The following is a 23,090-nucleotide window of genomic DNA, read 5'->3' on the forward strand; positions in this document are numbered from 1 at the left end:
GCTGCCTGCCCCCTATGTGACTACCCCTAAGAGACAGTGGAAAATCATCTGCTCTTCTGTAGAAAACTAACTGATTTAAGGGGATGTTTTCTTCCCAAGCTACCCCACACATCTAATTGACTCTACTCCTCAAGACAACAATTAGAACAGACATGCAGCTATTACCGAATGGCATCATGCAGAAGAGTTAACACTCAGATGCTACTGGATCGCTAACAACAGCAACAACCCCTGAAGAAATCAGCAACCATGACCTTTTCCAATCGCAAATATTTGGACTTCTTTTCAACATAGAAGGATATTTTTTTCACCATAAGGAAAGCAAACGAACGGGCTTTGAGATGATACCAATAACCCCACACGCCAAAAAACTGACGAACGTCTGATTCCACCACGTTGTGACGCAAATGATTTTAACTATGTCGATGAAATAGAAAAAGAATCGCAATCACTTCATCTGTACAAACAGTTTAACCTCTTCACTGTCCCACATAGAAAATATGATCACAATTCCTCAAATAGTCAGCTGGAATGTTGTATACAAATGATTGTCATTTTATTGTAGATACAATTATACGGTCAATACAAATCAAAGACCTCAAGCTGATCTAGAAAAACTATTAAATCTATCATCTGTTGGTCAAAGGAAGCTTATGTGTTTAAATGTGGACTGAGATACATAACGTATTCAAAGACACACAACTCATGAACATTCCTAAAGGAAAAATTCCCAGAAACAAGTCATATGATCATGTTTTTCTCTCTGCTTGCAGTGAAAGTGAAGTGCATTATTTTCTACAATTTGGAAGCCTTTTCTGAAAACATCAGTACACCCAGCAAGAAGGGGATGTACTTACCTTTGAACAAAAGGCAGGGGAGCTACATATGTTTTTGTCATTATATCTGACACTATCCCTTTTCACTGACATGTCTCTAACATATATAGAACCAGTGAGCAAAAACATAGATAAATAAATCATAACGACTAAAAATTACTTCATGCGTATCCATGAAAATTCTACTTGATCACAGCATGCAATGTCACCTTTGTAAATGAATGTTGATCTCTTCCAACTTTTCGCAATATTATTTCAAATAAAGTGATAAATAGCATGACACTCTTCTTTTCACAATAGCTGTAAAGGCTAGAGTTTCCAATATCCATATTGAATACAAAAACTGTGAATCGATTTTTAAAAGCATTAATCAAATCAGAGACCTCATTTACTTTTTCTAGAACAGTATAAGTATAGTCGAATCTGCCCTGACAGCCACCTCTATAAGACGGCCACCTGTACAAACGGACAATTTCCATTCCCCCCCCTTGCGCTTTTTCTATTTAATTTAACTGTGTAAAACTGGCACCTGTCCAACGCGATCACCATATTGTAACACACAACCCCTATCACACTAAGCAATAACACCCGTCTCAGACGGCCTCCTTAGTGACTCCATTACGTTTTGCCATTTATCATGTATTTGCGCCTGGTGTTGTGGGCGAGCCGTCATAATCCAATCACCTGTCGTTGTTGTTAGGTAGTCCCTCCAACCGATCATGTCGCGTAGGCCCCCCCCCCTCACTGTTGACCAATAGGTAGGCCCACCAATTTTCAGTTGCTGGTGGGTGAGGTAAGCCTGTGATCCCTCATAACCCAAAAGCCCCACCCAGAACTCATACACAAATCGTAAGTGAGATGAGTGGTCACTGTTTACCCAGTCTGTAACAAAGCAACATGAACTTGTGACAGAAGCGTCGTTCGTTATATTGTCACCCTTGGGCAAAATCAGCAACAAAATTTTTTTTAAAATACAAACCAACAACAACAACAACAGCAACAATGAGGCTACTTTCGATTGGGAACTCAGAAGTAAATGGTTTGTTTTCTTCATCTTGATCAGTCCTGCCTCAGATGGCCACCTGTCTCATACAGCCACTTTTCTCCTTGACATTGGGCGGCCGTCTTACACAGATTTGACTGTATAAGGGAGCAGAGGGTGTCCTTGGCAAATCCTTTTGATCTACAATAAACCACATTGAGGTTGTTTTTCGCAGTCTCCTTCAGTGTAATGAGAATTCTCTCTCTCTCTCTCTCTCTCTCTCTTTCACACACACACACGCACGCACACACACACATCCTTTACACTCTGTTGAGCTCTCAAGGTGTCAAGTGCACTCTCCTCTACACTGGTCATGATCACGCTGAAGTGGGCTCTAACCAAACATAGAGTCGTGCAGGGAGTTTAGTTCAAACTCTCTCTGTTTCGCCCGTGCCTGAGGAAAATAACATACACAAAAATTAGTAAGTGGCAAAATGACCATATTTACACAGTCAGCATAGAGTATTGATAGAAAGGTCTGTATTAGTGTTCACCAAACACTGAGGTGTTAAAAGTCATGTGCTGCCCCAAGTTCTGGAGTTCAGATTTTCAAAAGTTTGTGCCCTGGGAAAAAATAAAAGCTTCACATTTGAAATGATTCAGACTAATGTGCCCGTAAATACTGAAATATAAGTCTTTGGAAATCCACCCGCTTGAGCTAAAAAAAAAAAAAGAAACAGTCTTCAAACAGCTACATCTACAGAGATGGAAGGAAATTAAAGAACTCAATACTCATTTATACTTTGTAATTATTCTCCATCCCAGGAGTCAGACAGAGATACTCTCTAAAAAACACTTTCCCCAGAGGGAATCAAACTCATGTCTTCTTAGTAAGAGTTTTACAGCACTAGCAACAAAATAAGGTCATATAAGTGCCGAAGAATAGATGTGTTACAAAAGAGTAACATACACAAAAAAGAAGAAGGAGAGAAAAGAATGATAGTCGTTTGACAGGAAAGAAGGAGCAAACCACACCAGAGCACCCGCCAACCACCCACAAACTCATGTCTCCTGCGGGTAAAGGCACAGGACTTAGCCACTACATGACAAATAAAGTTTCTTCTTTTCATTAAAGTACTAGGATGTGTAATTTACAATAAAATTGGTATAAGACAATGAGACCCTTGCACAGTTAGTGCAACTCATTTGTGATAAAAGTATTCTATAAACAACTCTTCGTATCATAAGACTCTGCATTACACAGCACAGACGTAAGTCTCAAGTATATACAGTATAGCACGGATAGGTTGAACACTGTGACTGTGCCTGCGGTCCCGGCTTTTCTTCTTCTTTATCTTTGTAAGTAAAGCTCGAACACAAACACGGAATATGGGGGCTCTCCTGGCCTAGAGGTTAAGGTGTTGGCCTCTCATTCAAAGGTCCCGGGTTCAAATCCGGGTAGCGACCGAAAAATTTTCTTCTCTAAAAATGTCCCCTTTCTCCTCCTTTCCTGCTCTCTAGCAATATTTTGTCTTCTGCTTTCGTCTCCTCTTTCTGCCCCCACCCCCTCACCTCCTTTGCCCCCTCCTCTGGGCTCCAGACTCTTTCTGCAGCCTTTCTACTGCTACTCCTTGACTCCTTCTTACAGCTGCCTTTCTGCCACACCCCTGATCTTCTGGTAGGAAAGATCTACACCTAGCCTTCTCGGACAAGGGCGAAAAATCTCGGAGGGCCCGTGTGCAAGTTGCGCACGTTTAAGATCCCCTGGTGGTCTAAAATCGATAAGAGTAGGCTTCGGCCGCCACCTGCGCAAAATTCAAAATGTCCTACCAACTAAAAGTATTAGGTGTGTCCCGCGCGCTCATATGACCTTATGCAGTTGCGAGTGCTGTAAAACCCTCTACTATAAAAAAACCCCAAAAAAACCCACAGAATAGTCAAACTAATTACGTCGCCGTAGAGTTCTAAAGTCAATGCCCTTTGAGGTGCACTTGAGACAAAAATGATAATTTTCTAAAATTAACAGAAAAAGGCAACGTTGGTAAAACACCACCTTTCCCCCACTACAGAAGCAGTTGGTTGAGTTATTTTTAGCGCGCTGCTCAACACGCGTTATTATGCCCTAGGCCTAGCTAGGCTTGTGTGGAGCGGGTGAGGGGAAGGGTTGTGCATCACATGATCTGCCGCTCCACGTCTCTTCGCAAAGGACTGCGCGCTTGGTGGGAGAGGCGGGGCAGAGCTGCATTGTTTTGTTGATTACTGTCGCGATATGTCCTATCAAATTGTTTATGTTTTGAAAAATTTGATAAGGCACTGTTCGATTGGTGTGGACTAAAGACTGCTCACACTGACCCTTGCAATAAAACTGTCTTTGTACTGGTAGGCTCAATACTGATCGAGCACGAAAACATAGCTCATTTTTGTTTTGCCCCTAAAGTAGCAATCTTTGTAGCTTCCCTTGATTTTCTGACACAGCCGATGCCATAACACAGTTCACAGATCCCTCAAACTACCGAGGCCGGTCCCGACGAGTTCGAGCTGTCCATGTTACACTGTATACAGGTTGAAAGCACAAGTCTGTATTGTGAAAAAACATAGCAGTTGTGATACTGATATTATGGCAGCCATCCCTAACAAATAAATAGATTTTCGTCTACTTTCGCTGCATTTTTTTCCCAAAGCAACTAAGAGATTCAAAGTTCACAGGCAATAACTCATACATACTGTGGGCTCATAGAAAACGGCTTTGTTATACACCTCAGTGGGGTCATGAACAACTGCCAATGTTGGTATGTTCTAGGGGTGGGGAGTCAGAACTTGTTGACAGCAAGAGCTCATACTGCTGGCCAGGATTTAAAGATTTAACTCTTTTTATCCTAGCCGTACCCCCACGGACTCTGTACCAGTCCTGGGGCCGCCGCGCCGTATGAGTCGGAAGTCAGTGCGTAAAGTTCAAAGTGCTATATTTCTTACATTTACTCTAAGGTTTTAAGGAAATTTGGCAGTTATGTTAGGAATTGAATGTAGTTTTTGTAAATGTATGTGGTTAGGAATTACACCAATTGCACAATGTAGATTTTGAGGTGTATTCCACCCTCGAACTTGAACCTGATTGCCGCGCCCATGACGTCCTATTGGATTTTATAGATCTAGATCTAGCCCTACAAATCAAGCACAAATTCCAGTACTGACCCCTTCACCATGATCTGAATTGCTATTAGATGAGTCTAAGTCCTGTTTCTTATCATCCACAACGGAATTTACGGCACTTATTTCAGAGTCACTTTCATCAAATTAGTATCATTCCCCCTCACAACCCAGCGCCACTTCAAAAAGTACTTCGTTGGTCGTGAATGTGCGTTTTCGAGACATGTTTCAAGCTTCTACACTCATCAAAAACAAAGAAACCACTGTTCATTGGAAAATTAAAATATTCAGACAGAGCTAGCATCGCCGTATTTGCGTATTTTGGTAATTACAAGCAGAACTAGCTTCTTTGACGTGACCGTATCGCTGTTCCGAGTATACTCGTAGCCCGGATAAAAAGAGTTAATGAATGGAGAACTATACCCAATCACAGGATAAATCATATGAGGCATCATGGTGAAATCAGGCGCTCGTAAAAATCAATTAATTAGAAAAAAACAGCATTTTTCCGCAGGTATGGCATTTTTTTGGTGAATTTTTGTTTTCTGGCTCAACATCTTTTATGTCCATTTAAAAACACATTTCTGTGTGGATTTTACTGAAGAAAATTACTAAACTTTGGCAGCCATTTTCTCGCTAATTTTACCTCTGAAACCAGGTGACTCCCACCTCCTTCAATCATGTATATCTCGACTTTTATTCAAATAGATGGATATTTTTTTTCGCTGAAAGCAAGACAAAGTGACAAGCATTCAGGTGATATCGTTAACTCAACATTTCCAAAACTTAGCAAGCGCCTGCTTCCACTGCATCATGATTTATATTCAATTTTTACACTTTCTACATATAAGTAGCATGTCTAATTAAGAACCCCCCCCCCCCCCCCCCCATTTCTGAGAACAAGATAAAACAAATAATATACCTGATGCTTCTTGAATTCTTCATATTGTGGATCATCAGTAGGCAGCTCATATCGACACATAGGGCAGGAATTAACCTAAAAAGACAAGGTTAGTAAAGATAATAAAGTTGAACACAAAAATAATGTGATAGAATAGATTAATAACAATTATTGTTCTCCGAACCAAGATGAGAAGAGCATGACATTAAAGAACAGGGAATGGATTTAAGTGAATCTGTCAGCGGTTGGAATAAGAAAATTTGCTAAATTGAACTCCTTTGACATCATCAAAGCGCAGATCAAATTTTATATAAAAGAATACATTCAAGTTCATTTCTCGAAACTGAAATCCTAGCTAAACCCGGAAAAAATTTGGCGGTCTGAATGTGTGTGAATTAAGATTTCGAAAGACTCTAAAAAGGCTCAGACTCGCAACCATAAGGTTGTGGGTTCGAATCCAATCAGGGGCCTGATGTTGTGTCCTTGATAAAGGCACTTTGCACAAATTTTCCTCATTTCACCCAGGGGGAAATGGGTACCCAGCTACAGACACTGAAATATCTTGTCAGTTTAATAGTGTTCGAGGATGTGAAATTTGCAGCATGCCCTGTATGCTTCCCGAGAAGCCAAGAATGTTTCTAAGTGCTCTCAGGGAGGGTCTGCTGGGGTAATAATAGCTGTAAAGCGCATAGAGCATGCTGTAGAGCATGGATATGTGCTATATAAATGCAATTATTATTATTTTTATTAAGATTTCAAAAGACTATGGTTTCTATAAAAATCAGTGTATGTCCTCAAATTGTGGAATCTACAAATACGAAAGACAAAGCTAAAGAAAAGAACTCACAGAATACAGAACTCACTTTGCTCAACCATGGTAAAATACACCCGCTATGAAACTGATGTCCACAGGGCATGATTTTCACTTCATCTTCCTCGTCAAATTCCAACAAGCAGATAGGGCATTTCTTGCCAAGAGCTGTTGAGAAATTTTATAGATAGAAAATGGAGGGCAGAAATAATATGCATTGTTGTTACTCATTCAAGAGTCCCTAACCACCAGTCAATTAACACTACATATATATATAGCTTTCAGCAGAATATATCATGACATATAACATTAACAGAGGTCCTGATTTACAAGCTCTTGCTAATTATAAGTTCCTGGATACTGATGTTTCAACTGCAACAGCCACTCCAAGTATAAAAGATATTGGAATTTAAGGTTGTTGTTTTTTCTACCACAAAACTGGATCTAACACCCAACATATTTTTAAAAAGTACAATTTTATGACAAAACAACAAGGTTTTTTTTTCTTCATGGAATAATCTACCAAATTCAGTTATTAACATAAAAAAACCATAATGATTATAACATCTTGCATATGTGCATATCAAGACATAAAAAATATAATATATAAAAAAACAAAAACAAAACAAAAAAAACCCAATACAGACAACAATAGTTGCTCTTGAAGCTAACTATTCTAGTCAGGGGTTCCAAGATATGTTGTGTAAAAGGCAAAGTCGGTCCCAGGATTTCACAAGACTGAACTATTTTGGAACAACTGCTCTCAACATTGTTTATTACATTTTCAAAAGGTTAGTACCTGTTCATGTCATTAGGATGAAAGGAAAGAACAAAGACGTAAGGAAAGAAAACTGAAATGATACGTCAATAAACTAAGACACATGACAAATACTATTCCTGAACACATGTGACCTCATCAGTGGGAGGGCAATGCCTACTACATGCTGCATTACTAGTACAAGTAAACTTGACAAAAGTATGAGGACATCTAGGCAGGATTTAAACAGCCAAATACATACTACCAGGTCAACTGCAAAGAGGTTCATTTGCAAAGAATGCTTATGCACCGATGTACATTATCTCAAATTCAGAGAAAGACACAAAAGTAAGTTCAAGTCACAGCTTGTCAGAGCTAAACTGAAAACTAAGGCATCTCTTTCCTGATGCAAATTTGCAGGAACATTCTAACACAATAATGTTTAATAATTGGCAGTATGTCACGAGGAATAAACTAAATACAATATACCAAGAGTGTAACCGGACCTGCAATAGTTGGAGAAACAAGTTTGGTCTCTAGTTCTGCCACAGCTTTCTTTGAGGCTGGTGGAGCTCTTCCTTCCCCTCCAAAAAATCTGTTGTATTCCATGTCCCATTCTGCCGCCAGCCCAGAGTCCAGCAAGAGCCTGAGAAATAATTTTGGACCATAAAAATAATTATCCATCATGATATTAATAATCATCATACCCGTTAGAAACAAGAAGTGAATGGATGGTATGAGCAAGCCCTTTCCTTCCTTCTTCTACTATTTCTTGTACTAGAATGGGTTCCAAGACTGCAAATTATGGAGACAAAATTCCATTACCCAGTGAAAGTGGGTTATAATCAGGCATATTATTATAATACCCAATTCAAAATAATACTTCTCACAGTTGTAATTAAATTCTGCACCAGAGTATTTGATGAATAGTACAACGCATTCAGGACAAACACAGTTGAATCCTTCCTCCAAATTGATTTAAATATTGCTGGTGGTTTAAACACAAAACAGGTACTGAATATAGAGGCTGATCTTGCCTTGGAAACAATGTCAGTGATTGAAAAAGAATCTTCATATATTGCTGTTAGAACCTATCTGACTTATTTTCACTGGACAGTTCTCTCGACACTTTTTAACTACACCAACTTAATCTCATCTCCAGCAAAAGTTAAGTGTTAAGATTTAACTCTTTATTTCCGGAAAGCCACTCCCAGCGGTCGGAACCCCTGTGCTAGTGAGCCGCTGACAGCAGCTCGGGCACATTCCTTTATGATGACTTCAACATAAAATTACTCTTCAACAGTTGCTGAAAACAGGTCTCTATTGGGAATTCATTCATTACTTAGATGAGGAACTATCAAAATAGTTTCACTTGTTCTGATTTAAAGACCAATTTAACTGTAATGATTTAGTCATTTTTAGATTTAGTGCCAAAAATGGGCCCCAGCATAGTGGATTTACCCCCCTCAGAGATAAAGAGTTAATGAACGATTAAGTGTCAATCAGCAGCCACAGTACAGTCAGGTCTCCACCTAACAGCAACCCCCTTGGGAAACAAACCTTTGCTGCTGTTAGGCAGAGGTTCTTAATTGTTGCTTTCTGAATCTTTAAAGGAAAGTGATCTTCCCACCCCCACCCACTTACTCCCACCCCACGCAACCTCTCACATATCACACACATGACATGCACAAGTACTGCCCACAGGATGTGGTGAGGTTACTTCAGAAATAGAAAGTCGAAGACTCTTGAAGGAAGGTGGCTCTAGGCCAAAGGGTGAGAACTGAGCTTCTGTTCTGCAATCAGTGCAGTGTATTTTTGGCCAAAGAAGAGAGACTTCTGTAATGAGCGACCACTATGATCTAGATTATAATCCTTCCAACAATAATCCTAATCCTAACCCATGTCCTAGCTGCTCTAAAACTTAGTCCTAACCCTAAACCTACCAATAACTCTAGCCCGAACCCAAACAAAAAGGGGAACAAGCCCCCCCCTGATATGAAAATAATCATGAAGTTTAAAAAAGATTTTGATGGACACTGATTTTAGATTTTATAGTGGTTGCTTTAAGAATTCCTCCCCAAAGAAGACGTTTGTTAGGAGATAAACAAGAAGAATGTTGTTAGGAGATAAACAAGAAGAATGAATGCAAGCACACACTGAAATTAAATTAACAGGCCAATCTTGGTGTTTAGCTCATAAAAAATAAATAATTCAAATTACTTAACAAAAGTAAGTACGGCTAGCCACATGCCTAGACCTTGTGTTGTTTGCAATCATGAAGTACATCTGGGAAATTGACTGTCGTCCAAACTGTCGCCCGGACGTGCGATAGGGCAATTGAAACATCTTGGTAGGCGTATAACAGGGAACTAAATATATAGTATTTATCGACCAGGAGAAAGCGTTCGACAAAGTGAACAGAAACAAGCTGTGGAAAGAACTCGAAAACTACACTGTAAGAGGCCAACTTCTAGATAACATCTGTGCCATTTACGAGAACAGCTTAAGTACAGTAAGAACGTCAGAGGGACTCACAGAATGGCTCGAGATAACATCCGGAGTAAGACAAGGTTGTGTCCTATCACCATACTATATCATATATACGGACAGAATTAAAGAAGAGACCAACACAGAACCAGTCGCCCTAAATGAATTACTCTTCGCTGATGACCAAAGCCTGGCACACAAAGATGCACCAAGTCTCCAACACCACACTACCAGATTAAACGAAGAATGTAACACTACGACATGAAGATCAACATCACAACAAAACAGAGACATTGATGAAAGTAAGCAGAAGAAAGCCAGAACCACTCAGGATACACATCAACAACAACAGTCTCAGACAGGTCTAAGAATTTAAGTACTTCGGAAGTATATTCACAGAGGATGGGCGACTGAACAGAGAAATTGAAACACGAGTACAAAAGGCCAATAATGTTAGTTACGAGCTTACTCCACTACTGAAACATCCTAACATCCCTAAGACAACAAAACTCAAAATGATCAACACCATATTCATCCCAACACTCACTATCAAAGCCAAACATGGACCACGAACAAGACATTAGAGCAAAGAATTACAACATGTGAAATGAGATGCCTTAGGAAAGCAGTAAACAAGACCAGGCGAGACAACATTAGAAACTCTGTAATCCGAGAAATGGTGGGCACAAATGATGTCATGCATCACATCCAACACCAAAAAATGAAATGGTTAGGACATCTCCTATGATTACCAAGACACCATACCTACATAAAAAAAAATTGGATGGCAACAAGGCTAGAGGGCGACAAGAGAAAGACCTGAAGAGATGGAGTCAGGGAAACATTAACCACCAACGGCATCCCCCTGACCCAAGCTCTCTGGCTGGTGACAGAGAGACATCTCTTTTTTCCCGCGATACCCAAAAGGGTAAGTGGCGGATAAAAGTAAAGTAAGTAAAGAACTTAAACCGGCAGTGGACGCTCTGTCTAAATGAAGCTTGAGTGCCGTGAGTGTAACAACCACAGCGCCTGCAAACTATATTCAGGGTGCCGTGAATGTAGCCACTGCGTATTTGGGGACCAGATTCTAGCCTCACTACACTTGAGACTTGATATATATGTAAAAAAAACCTGATACAGTGAAGTCCTGAAATAACGAGTCCTGAAATAACGAGAAGTCTGTTATAAAGACATTTTTCTAAAACCCCGTTTTTTTCCCTTCTATCTTTGTAAATAAAATACTGCTGCAGCGCAATCAGATAAACACGGGAGTCGGTTATAGCGGAATATTGCTGCTGCTGTGCACAGCACATAGGCCATTTAATTTATATTTATACATGATATGAAAACCTCGCCAGTTGAGAAACTTGGTGATCAAACGGAAAAAAAAATGGGAGAGCCCATGTGTGTCAACGATGAAGGCCGGAGCGAATGAGCGGGGAGGGTGCGGCACGCACAGACAAGCCATATCTAACGCATTGCCTGATAGTGATAGGCCAGTCTAGTCTAGATTATCTAGGACTATCATACCTCTCACTTCTCCGATGCGGGAATGGAGAGGGCACAGTGCTGTGATGGATCATGGAGCAAATGTGTGACATGTGCAAGTAGACGCGGGAATGCACCACAGGGTGTGGTGGGGTGGGGGAAAAGACAGCGAGCCGGGCGAGTTAGCCTAGAAAACTTTCGTTCTGATAGCCAACGCCAAGCTGTCAACATCGCTAACGCTAGAGAAAGAAACCTGATTCAATTTTTGATCAAGTAGGCTAAGACCTAGATTATCTAGAGGTCACGTTGAACAAAGCCAATAAATTATCAGAGGAGATAACAAAAAGAAATAAACAGAACACCAAAGTCATAGATTAGGCCCACTTTATACTTCCTTTGAATTTATTGCTGGATCCCTTACAACGTGAATCCTGCTATAACGGACATTTCATACAGGTGCAGGTCCCCTCCCTCTCGAAATAACAGGATTCCACAGTAGTCATTGTGTTTTAGAGCGATGTATGATGTATAGAAATGTAATAGAAAATTACAAACAATTCTTACTTCTGTTGGGAAGATTGATTGAAGAATATTGGACCACTCGTACATTATTGCGCCAGAATGTGGGGTAGGTGGGGCAGGTGGAGGAGGGGGGGTTCAGGGGGGTCTCCCCCCTAACAAAATTTCAATGAATAGATCTACCGGTCCGAGATTCTCCATTGAGAGATATTAAAAACGGGAAAATTATGAATTCCTAAGGTTGAGACATTGAGGCAAAGTCAGTCCGCTGGTCCGGTATTCTTCAATCTTACCCTTCTGTTTCTCAATAAAATCGTTTTGACTAGATTCTAGAATCTAGATCTAAATCTAGATCTAAATTATAGATCAAGATCTAGATCTAGATAGATCTAGATTCTAGATTCTAGATCTAGAATCTAGATAGTCTTGTAAGTGTTAGTGTTCACTCGAATCAATGGGGCCTACAGACTTCCTAAAACTAAAAAGTCCACTTCACCACAGTAAGTTGTAAGTAATTTTCAATCATTTGTACAAACATACCGAGCGAGGTGTAAGGCGTGGTTGGGTGTCTGACCGTCCTCCAAGGGTTGGCAATCATGTTCATCAAAATAAGAAGCCATGATCTGGTTCAATTTTGTAAAACAGCCTATCTCTCTGTGTTCAATCTCAGGCAAACTTGCTCTTCTAAACAATACAATCGAAAATGAAAGTTGTTCTGACAGAGCAAAATAGAGTACGGAACCGGACGTGAGACACCAAAGATCTCCTGGTTTCTTGTAGAAGAGAGTTCTACCTGGAGCTCTCGAGGTTGTCAATGTTTCTAATGACAACAATCATGGCGGATGCTCAGGTATCAACCCCATTCTCCCGTTTTCTATTATGTTGATGTTAAAATTACAAATTGATCTTTCTTATTAGAACCCCCTCCCCACACACACACACCAATGTCGTCCTAAATATTTCATTTAATCTTTCACAACTCACGTTTTCACACGAACATTGCCTGAGGTGAGGTTATGAGCTTAAATCTGCTTCACTTCACTGTCTTCAGGCAGTCATAGCAAGAAACTGTAATTATTGTTTGGGTTTGCGCGGTACTGTCGATACTTTTGTGTTCCCTCTATTGTTCATCCTTTTCACAGAAGTTACCACACTTCTTTTAATATGAAATACCTGTGTCTCCTACTGTGTCAAAAGTCTCCCTCAAATAAACCATGACGCTCTTAGAGGGCTTTTCAAATCTGATTCTTCCATTTAAAATAATTTTGTTTACGGTTTAGTTTACTTATGGGAATTGGGCCATTGATGTATTAGGACATATATTAAAAGATTGTGTCAGTATGGGCTTTAAGCAACTTGTTTTAAACTCATCATTTAAAAAAGAATGTAAAAAAAACTAATTTGATAAAAACATTGTGAATTACGTGCACGGTGCATATGCTCAAGTCATATATACTCTCTCTCTCTCTCTGTCTCTCTCTCTCTCTCTCTCTCTCTCTCTCTCTCTCTCTCTCTCTCTCTCTCTATTTATCTCACCCGTTTCTTTCTCTCTCTCTCTCTATCTCACCCCTTTCTTTCTCTCTCTCTCTCTCTCTTTTTTTCTCTCTGTCCTTCGCCTCTCGCTGTCCTTTTCTCTTTCATTCTCTCTCTGTCTCTCTACATAGCTCCGTCTTAACCACAATATATATAAATACACACGAACACACATACCCATATGCACACAAATGCACACACATGCACACACACAAACACACACACACATTCACACTCACTCAAACTGTACACACACTTATGCTGCGAGTCACGTTCACGAAGACTCGTGCATTGATACGCATCCACTTCCACTCATACAAATGGGGTAGGAGAGATAGGGAATGCATTTCAGTTGTGAAGTGCCTATATTTGCATAAAAATTTCTCGAGAAACTTTATATAAAAAGTCACATTTTATTAAGACATACAAGGAATTCTTAAGGTACCTTCCCTGTTTATACCTCTGATCTGTCAGTGTAAGCGAGGATGTCTTTATTTACTACACAGGTTAAGTTTTATTCTTTTTAGTTGTTTCTGTGAGGAGGGGAGGCATGAAATACAACTTGTTAGCCAGGGACAAATGAGGAAGAGAAGAACTCTGAAAACCTCTCCTCTTACCGTTTGTTATAGTGCAACCCCCCCCCCCCACCCAACAATCTTCTTTTATGAAAGCATATTGTACAGTGAAACCTGCAATGGCAGGAGGTAAAATTTACTGTGGATGGGAGGATAGGGGGAAGTATAATGTGTTATGACACTGTGGCAGTCTTTGGGCATGGAGCTATTGGTATAACTTTCAAACCTATGTTCATTTGCCTCTATTTTGTCCAAAAAAAAATACTAATCTATCTTGAATGAAAGAGGAGATATTTCTGATTGAATTAGGTGGACGACACCTGGTGTCAGAGGTGAAATTAATTAGAAAATGGCAGCTAAAGTTTGGTGACTTCCATGTAGATAGTGTCTTCAAACTCCAAATTTATACTTCTTTTTGCCTTTGATAGATATGTTTTAATGTAAAATTATACAAGCATATAATACCACTTTCTTGCCATTACATTTCACTGTCCTCGAATTACATAGTCCTATACCTGCTCAGTATCTAGTTTTAAGAAATATAACGTTAAAAATTTTTAAAAATCAAGTCAAACTTTTTCAATGCAATTATTCTCTGAATATTATCTTGATAACGACTCCGAATAATCTTATGATTTTGATAGAAAAGATAGAACATTTGGTTTCTGACTTCATGGCCTTAGTAACTCAAAACGGCCAAAAATGTCAGATAGAACTTTGTGATTCTAAGGAAATGATGTGTCACCCTTATATGGCCCATGTATTCATTACAGGAGGATACCCCAGCAGCAGAGGAGACCAAGCCGGAGGAGGCTGTGGAGGCACCAGCTGCAGAAGAAACTGCAGGGGAAGCCCCGGGTGAGGAAACAGTGACACAAGATGCTGAGGCAACAGAAGCTCCTGCTGAGGTAGAGGGAGGCACCGAGCAGGCTGCTGAAGGTACTCTGCTGTGGAAATTTATTTAGACATACTTAGTAATGCTTACCGATATGGGTTTATGGGAAAATGTGTTGGGTTTTTTGTTTTGTTTTTAATATATTTTTTTATAGACAGTGAAAGTGTGGATGAGGCTTTTTGTTTTTATTAAACCAGGCCTGGACTATTATAAGTACAGGTTGCAGTTACAACTGGAATGTATGAAAGAAACAGATTTTTTTTGTTACATTAAGAAATCATTTTGAATAAATGCTCTTGATTTTGATTGATGAACTTGAATTTTCTCTTTTGAAATGTTTAATTCATGTCCACCAAACTAATGAATGATTTTAGGAAAATGAAATGCATTCTAAATTGTTTTAAGTGGTTGTGTGTTTTTTTTTCAAATGTGTTGAAGGTGAAGCGGCTCCAGCAGAAGGAGGAGAGAGTGGGGGTGGAGGAGAGGCTGATGCTGAAGCCAAACCTGAGGAGGGAGGTGAAGGACAAGAGGCTCCAGAGCCACAGGCTGAGGGAGAAGGTGGGGAAGCGCCCTCAGAGGAGCAGCAACAGCAGCAGCAGGCAGAGGCTGAAGGTTCCGCTGAACAGACAGAGGGTGACGCTGCTGCTGCTGATGCTGTTGCTGCTCCGGCTGAGGGAGGCGACGCTGTTGCTGAGGCTGACTCGGCTGAAAAAGCTGAGGCAGCTGAGGCGGCTGAGGCTGTTGATGGTGTTGAGCAGGCAGAGGGAGCTGAGCCAGCTGAAGGGGCGGAGGCCACTGCTGCCCCAACTGAAGAAGGTGCTTAGGAGAATCCGTATCTTTCACTGCTCTATCGTAGCGTTACTTTATCCGTTCTCAGTCTGCCTTTCTCTATAACCATACACAACAAATACAAGGCATAGTTATAGGTCAGCAGGCAGTGAAAAGGAAAAAAGTGATCAAACTGGTTATAAATAGTTCAGAGTTTCCAAATGAATTTCCTTCGATCATGCTTTATTTGAGAGGAGTTTTAATGATGCTTAAAGCAATGTTTTGTGTGCAAAACTGAACATTACATAATACATTCAGTAATGATTTCATAACAGTTTGGAACTTAAAACCGCTCCTTAAATTAGAAGTCTCTTTTGTCTTGTCATTTGCTTCGCTTTTCCATATGGCATGCCTAGTCTTTTTTTTTCGTTTCTATTGCTCGGTTTACTTGTGAGAGTCGATTATTAGAATCTTTCTTGACAGAACAGAAGCAAGTGTCAGTTTTTCTTCCTTTTCCCATATGCTCGTTTCCTTCCCTTTTTCTAATGAGTTGTCCGTATAACCTCACAAATCATGAACTATTCCTATTTCAAACACATTTAGGTTCTCCTTCAGGCTGTAATATATCTGTCTTGCACCCTTCTAGTCAATCTCATGCAGTACTTGCATTCATTATATCATAATCTTGACTGATAAAGCAATTGATGCCGATTTTTTTAGTAAGGTTTACTTGCAAGAATTCAGAAAAACTTGCAGTTGTGGTGAGGTATCCTTCTGCTCTGTGAATTGAAATTACTTTGTTGCACTTTTGAATCTTTAAAAGAAATTTCTACTTTCAGTTTTCATTTGAATAATTAAATGAACAAATTTGTGGCATCATGGTGAAGAAATCAGGCACTTGTCAGAATAACAAAATGGAAGAAACCAACATGTTTCCGCTCATTGTGCAATTTTATTGAATTTCTTTTGAGAGGTGGGGCTCAGCACCCTTTTTGTCCATTTGAAAACACATTTCTGTGTGGATTTTACTGGGAAAAGTTGTTCAAAGACGCAAAAATGAAAATTTGAAGTTTCCGTGAACACTCAAACTGTTCAAGTCATGAAACTTTGGGGTGGTCATTTCCTCACTTATTTTACCTCTACTGCCAGGCAACCCCCCCCCCCCCCCCTCCTCCCCCTCTTAATTCCTTCAAATGGAAATATCATGACATCTATTCGAGATAGATGGATATCTTTTTTCATCAAAAAAAAAGACAAATGAACCAGCTTTAAGATTATTCCAATAACTCCATTTGCCGAAAAATTGTCTGGCTCCTGATTCCATCATGTGATAACACAAATGCTTTTTGTATGTTATATTTCATTAATTTGAAGAGGGTTTGAGTTTTGAAATTACATTTGTGTAAACGTATCTTTGATTCAACCTTGTGCACTTTACTGTTGTTTAAATTGGTTTCTGCCCTGAAAGTCAGGATAAGCTGATATTTGAAGTGTTGTTGATTCTTTTTAAAAATTGTTTTAAATAGACAATTTTTAGTTGGAAAATTTTAAGTGACTGCTGTAAATCATTTTACCTGTAACTGGGAGAAAAGTTTTCTTTGTGCATAAGAGAGGTGATTTGAAAAGAACTTCTAAGATTTAAAAAGTAATTTCTAGAACATGATGCACACACTAATTCTAGGTTATACGTGTGTTTCTAAATGACTTTCTAATATAGCTTCTTTTCTCCGAAAAAGTTTCTTTGGTAAGATTGTGAAAATGTGCACCTCTGATGAGTACTACTGTTGCAAGCTTCAATATATTTAAATTAAATGAGAACTTACTTTGCACAGATGGTGAAAAACCAGAAGGAGCTGAAGAGGAAGGAGAGAAAGCTGAGGGAGAAGAGGGAGAAAAGGCAGAGGGAGAAGAAGGAGAAAAAGCTGGAGGTGAGGAAGGAGAAAAGACTGAGGAAGCGGAGACCGGTGATGCTGAGAAGAAAGAAGACGGAGAAGGAGAGGATCAGGGTGAAGGCGACGCGGATGTTACGGCAGAGGTGAGTTATTATTTTCCATTTTGGGTCAAACAATTATTAAAGAGACAAACCAATAGACAAGTGATACCACGCAGATGGCAAAGAGGTCGGTTATATATAATACTAGATCTCGCAGCAGTGATGTCACAAGTGTCAGACATGGAGGGCTTCTTTCTTACCCTCATCGGCATGGCCGGCGTGCCCCCATTTACATGAACAATCTGAACCCCCATCCTGTTCCCCTCGAGCTCTAGTATATTAAACTCCACCTTGCCCCCATATTTCAGTGCAAGCTTGTAGATTTCCTCCTAAGACCGCTGAGACTCCTTCACCAGAGTCAAGAAAAATACTCACCTGTTTGTTGAACTCTGCATGTCGTGCCCTTGAGGTTCAGTTTCGAGTGCCATGTGCAGTCACCGTTCATGTATGTGGGGAACATCACTGCCACAAACTCTAGTACTAAATATAATCTCTTTTTGCAGATAGACAGTTGACAGGCAGAGGGAATTACCAACATTAACCCTATCCGAACGTCATGTTTTACTATCGTATCCATACGACGTGGGGAACTCTGTGCCACCGTTTTCCAAAGAGGAAATGTACTTGTTTATCCGATCCGTATACTTTGCATAGCTGTCTGTCAAAACGATTTTTTGAGAAATACTGAAAGTTTCAAAGAGATCTTTTTACTAGAAGTATTCTTAAATGTGAAGAATACAACTTCGAGGTACATAATGACCCCAGGGCGTACAGATAGGGTTAATACTGGCATTGTGCTGGTGTAGCCTTGTGTACCTGATAAGTAACAGCTGGTTTCTAATCATAAGATGTACTGAAATTTTCCATACATATATATAGAGAGAGTATTATGCTTGTTTTCTTTGCCAAGTCATGCATATGGACAGATAACTTTATGTTGCATCAAAGTAGGATGACACAATCCTGTTTTTTTATTTGATAAAAAAAAACACAGCTTATTTAACGAAATAATGTCTTCCTCTTGTAAGAAAAATCTTAATTTACATAAATTTAGTAACCTTGGACTTGCCCTGTTTTAGTTTATTTTTCCACCTTTGTATATGGTTTGATTTAAATCTGTTGATTATGTTATGCCTTATTAAACCAAATGTCTTAGAACTGTGTTTGTTTTCTTTTGTTGTTTTAATTTTTGTTTTGTTTTAATACTTTCATCAACTCACTTTGCTCAAATGGAAACAATTGTATGTGTATTCTTTACAATATCTTCCTTTACATCTCCCGATCCCAGTGCTTTCTTGTCATATCTCCATTTTATAAACAGTGAAAATGTGACTTCTTCTGAAGCTCTCTTTTTGATATAAACTGTTTTCACTGTTATTAAAATGGAGATACAACAAGAAAACACTGAGGTCGCGATCAGTCTGTAGAATTTTCACACACGTCTGATTACTAAACATTCTACTTACCAGGCCCCAGCAGAAGATGCAGAAAGGGCAGAGAGCCCGGTGGCTGTAGGAGAAAAGTTGTCTCGCGGGGGCACACCTGACATCACAGATGCAGCACACCTTGAACAGGAGAGACTAGAAGCTACCACTCCAGACCGGCTTCGTGAGTTACATTTTTAATATCACCCCATTCATTTTGTTCTCTTTTTTTTTTCTTTTATGCAGAGGTTTAAAACATTAAGATTGGGTTTTGAAGGCTGACTACTTGACAAAGTAACTGGACACTAGGCTGAAAAGAAGTACTTTATGGCACTCATATGACCTTATGAAGTTGCGAGCGCCGTAATACGTCTACTAAAACAAAAAAGAAATATTTAAGGAGGTGCAAAAAAAATTTGAATCCTCTTGAATTTGTACCTCAAGCTTCCATACGTTTCTGTCAAGTTAATAACTGTTTCTCTGTGGACGGCTCTGATCTGATCTTTTTGTTGAGATTTCCAATAATGTAATCTTGAAATACTCTTTCAACTACTTGTTCAATGTCCTGAGATTTTATGATAGAGCTAACAAAGATGCTTGATCATAATTATACATAACTTGTTTTGTCACATAGTTATCGTTTGATCAACTACTCTACCTCAGTTTTTCTCATTTCCTGTGAGAGACTCAATCAAAATCGTCGTAAGCACATTTTTCTCTTTTTTATATTTTCACAGTTTATTTTCAACAAGTGTTTAATGTGGTTTTATCTTTTAAAAGGTGTTTGTTTTCAAGCTTATCAGTCTAATTTCTTATGTGCAAAATTGTATAAGCTAAAAAAAAGTATTGACCTAAACAGTTTTTATAAACCTTGACTAAATATTTGTGAAAATTTCTATTTTATTGCAGATGAAGAGGAAGGGGAAATGGACCACGAGCATGATATTAGGGATGATGATATGGTCGTTGAAGAGGATGAGGAGGAGGAAGAAGAGGAAGAAATTGTGGAGCCTCAGTTCAAGAGAGAAGATCTGATAGAGAGATATCATGTAAGTACATACATAGCGATAGGAACTCAACAAAATACAAAACACTCAACCACATATTATTTCTTTTGATCACGTTTCACCTGGCACTATACACTGATTGTTTTTGTTTTTTTTATTCCTTGATTTGTTTTAACCAGTGTCTGTGGTACGACAGTAAAGTGCTTTGTTTTTACATGCGGAAGATCTGAGTTCAATTCCCACATGAGGTGAAAAGTTATCTAGTATTTTAGACTTTCTGCTGGGATGTTGTATCCCTTTCAGCCTAATTGGCCCTTACAGCCAATGTTAAAGCCCATCTTTTAAAAGATCTAAATTGTGTTAATTTGAGCATAAAAGCACCCATATTTTAAAAAATACAATTTGTTTTATTTTTCTCAATTCTTAATAGCAACTCTGAATCTAAAGTTAATCTTCTGTGGTCGATTGAGTGCTGAAGAAAATTTGTTTATCGTCCATTATTTTTAAAAATATGTTATAATTAGAATCCTCTCATCTTTGAGCTGAGAAGAATCTAGACCAGCATTATCTATACTTGTGCCTGATGAAAATGCTCCCACATTTGAGTACTGAGCTAGATTTAAATTGTTTTCTCCTGTTGTAGACACAGCTGGCTAAAGCACCAAAAGAACAAGGGTATCAATTTGTAGCATGGAAATCATCATGACTTGCAATAAATTTAATAATTCAATGTATAAATACAGTCAAACCTGCCCTGACGGCCACCTCTATGAGACGGCCACCTGTACTAACGGCCACTTTCCATTTCCCCCTTTGCGTTTCTTCTATTTAGTTTAACTGTGTAAAATGGGCACCTGTCCAACGCAGCCGCGGCCACCATATTTTAACACACAACCCCTATCACACTAAGCAATAACACCTGTCTTAGACGTCCACCTTAGTGACTCCATTACGTTTTGTCATAAATTGTGCATTGGCCCCTGTCGTTGTGGGCGAGCCATCATAATCTAATCACCTGTTGTTGTTAGGTAGTCCCTCCAACCGATCATATTGGGTAGGTCCCTCCCACTGTTGACTAATAGCTACCAATTTTCAGCTGCTGGTGAGGTAAGCGTTTGATCCCTCATAACCCATAAGCTCCGCCCAGAACTCATACACAAATCGTAAGTGAGATGAGTAGTCACTGTTTACCCAGTCTGTAACAAAGTAACAATGGATGTCAACCTGAACTTGTGACAGAAGCGTCGCTCGCTCTCCGAGTGGTGGCGACCTATGTGTTTGTTTAAACATGGCACTCGGTCTTCCTCGTCTGATACATTGCGTTATATTGTCACCCTTGTGCAAAATCAGCAACAAAATAAAAATTAAAAACAAAATACAAACCAACAACAACAACAACAACAACAACAACAACAAAAACAACAACAATTTTAAAGCGGCTACTTTCGATTGGGACCTCAGATGGGAATGGTTTTATATGGCCACTTTTCTCCTTGATAATGGGTGGCCGTCTTACACAGGTTTGACTGTACCTCAATCTGTTTACCTTTTGAGGCCTTTTATCAATGACTAGACAGACTCATGCGGAGAACGAAAATACTGAAAGTATAACAGTAGGAGCAACATTTTTGCCTGAAATGGCATTATGAGAACTTTTATTTTCTTTTGCAAGAAACTTTTTCATGCAAAGGAAAATACTGAAAGTACAACAATTAGTGCAACATTTTTTTTCTGAAATGACATTCATTATGATAACTTTTTTTTCTTTTGCAGGAAGCTCTTTCCGACCGAGAACAGTTGCAGCAACAGAATTATGGCCTGCAGCACAAGCTGGCTGAGTACTTCAGGAAGAAGAAGGCGGATGAGAGACAGGACTACGACAAGAATGTCACTGATCAGGAGCAGCGCTACCTCAAATACATGGGTTAGTCGGTATTTCTCTCTTTCTTTTGCCAGGGATGCCAAATTTTCGTTTTTTCCAGCTTTTTCCGGTTTTTTCATACACTTCCAAAGGAAAGGGGAATGGTAAGAGAAATGTTTTTGTTTACTCATTTAAAGATTTTACAAGGTTCGTTTTAGGTGAGGTGTGATGCTCTGCTCATTTTCATTTTTTTTTTCAAAAATCATTTGCCATACCTGTTTTGCTTCTGGCACAGATATATATACATCATAAGTGATCAGCGATGCAGTCAGCTTTGCAGGAACTCAATGCTCACTGTTCCTTGAACAGTGCTTATCATGGGTCATTGAAATGTCCCAGCAGACGTGTTTTGGCACGATCATTGACAGGACATTTCAGGAGCACGTGGTCCATAGTCTCGTCCTCCTCTTTGCAGGCTCGACAGGACATATCTGGGTTGTCTGCTGGCACGATTTTGTGTAGATGAAATTTCAGCTTGGGCGATTTTCTACCAGTTCTCTTTTGGGAGAGAAGCTTGTGGTCTTGTAGGGGTTAGTCGGTTGGCAGCTTAGGTGATGGAGAGGATACAGGTTGATGGACGCTGAGAAAATTGACTTTTTGGAAGGATGGGCAGATATTTTTTTGACCCACAATGTTTATGTGAATGCTTGAGTTGTGAAAAGAAAATGCTGCACCTTCAAGTTTATCTATCGTATGTTGGACAGCACTGTCGGAAAAAGACTGAAAACATGATTTAACTGTGATAGACAAAGAGCAAGTATTCTACTTTTCAAAGTAATGTTTTTATCTAAGGCTTTTGCTATGATTAACATCTTTCATTGTGTCACTGTTTGATGATGTTAAAAAAACATTAACAATGCCTCTCCTTGTAAGAAGGACAGGATTATTAAAATTCTACAATTTTGTACTCTTCGCTCAACTTAAAGTACATAACTTTAAAAAAAGAAAATAGATTGTTTATGTCCCTATCTGTACGATTTAGATCATTTAGGAGTCAGGCTTGGACCCTGCCTGTCAGAGCCAAGCTGGGCTGAGAGAGGTACAAC

At 39.4% G+C, this 23,090-nt stretch overlaps 2 protein-coding genes across 2 annotated transcripts in view; one reads left to right on the forward strand and one right to left on the reverse strand.

The window, feature by feature from the left end:
- Positions 1-533: 533 nt before the first annotated feature.
- Positions 534-12,677, reverse strand: LOC101854441 (E3 ubiquitin-protein ligase RNF181). Its single transcript, XM_005108082.2, has 5 exons — positions 12,469-12,677; positions 7,941-8,080; positions 6,730-6,845; positions 5,888-5,962; positions 534-2,272 (listed from the first exon to the last, which is right to left on the reverse strand). Exons 1-5 carry the CDS (start codon positions 12,546-12,548, stop codon positions 2,213-2,215), a joined length of 471 nt encoding a protein of 156 aa, XP_005108139.1. The 5' UTR covers positions 12,549-12,677; the 3' UTR covers positions 534-2,212.
- Positions 12,678-12,709: 32 nt separating this feature from the next.
- LOC101856051 (coiled-coil domain-containing protein 96) overlaps positions 12,710-23,090 on the forward strand; it is a gene marked incomplete in the record, with an annotated part of 28,072 nt that continues 17,691 nt past the window's right edge. The window contains 7 exon segments of the mRNA XM_013087916.2: positions 12,710-12,778; positions 14,810-14,975; positions 15,370-15,747; positions 17,532-17,734; positions 19,162-19,300; positions 20,026-20,165; positions 21,897-22,047. Coding sequence (XP_012943370.2) covers positions 12,743-12,778; positions 14,810-14,975; positions 15,370-15,747; positions 17,532-17,734; positions 19,162-19,300; positions 20,026-20,165; positions 21,897-22,047 — 1,213 coding nt within the window.

Source organism: Aplysia californica, unplaced genomic scaffold (genome assembly GCF_000002075.1).
Source record: "Aplysia californica isolate F4 #8 unplaced genomic scaffold, AplCal3.0 scaffold00658, whole genome shotgun sequence".
NCBI lineage: Eukaryota > Metazoa > Mollusca > Gastropoda > Aplysiida > Aplysiidae > Aplysia > Aplysia californica.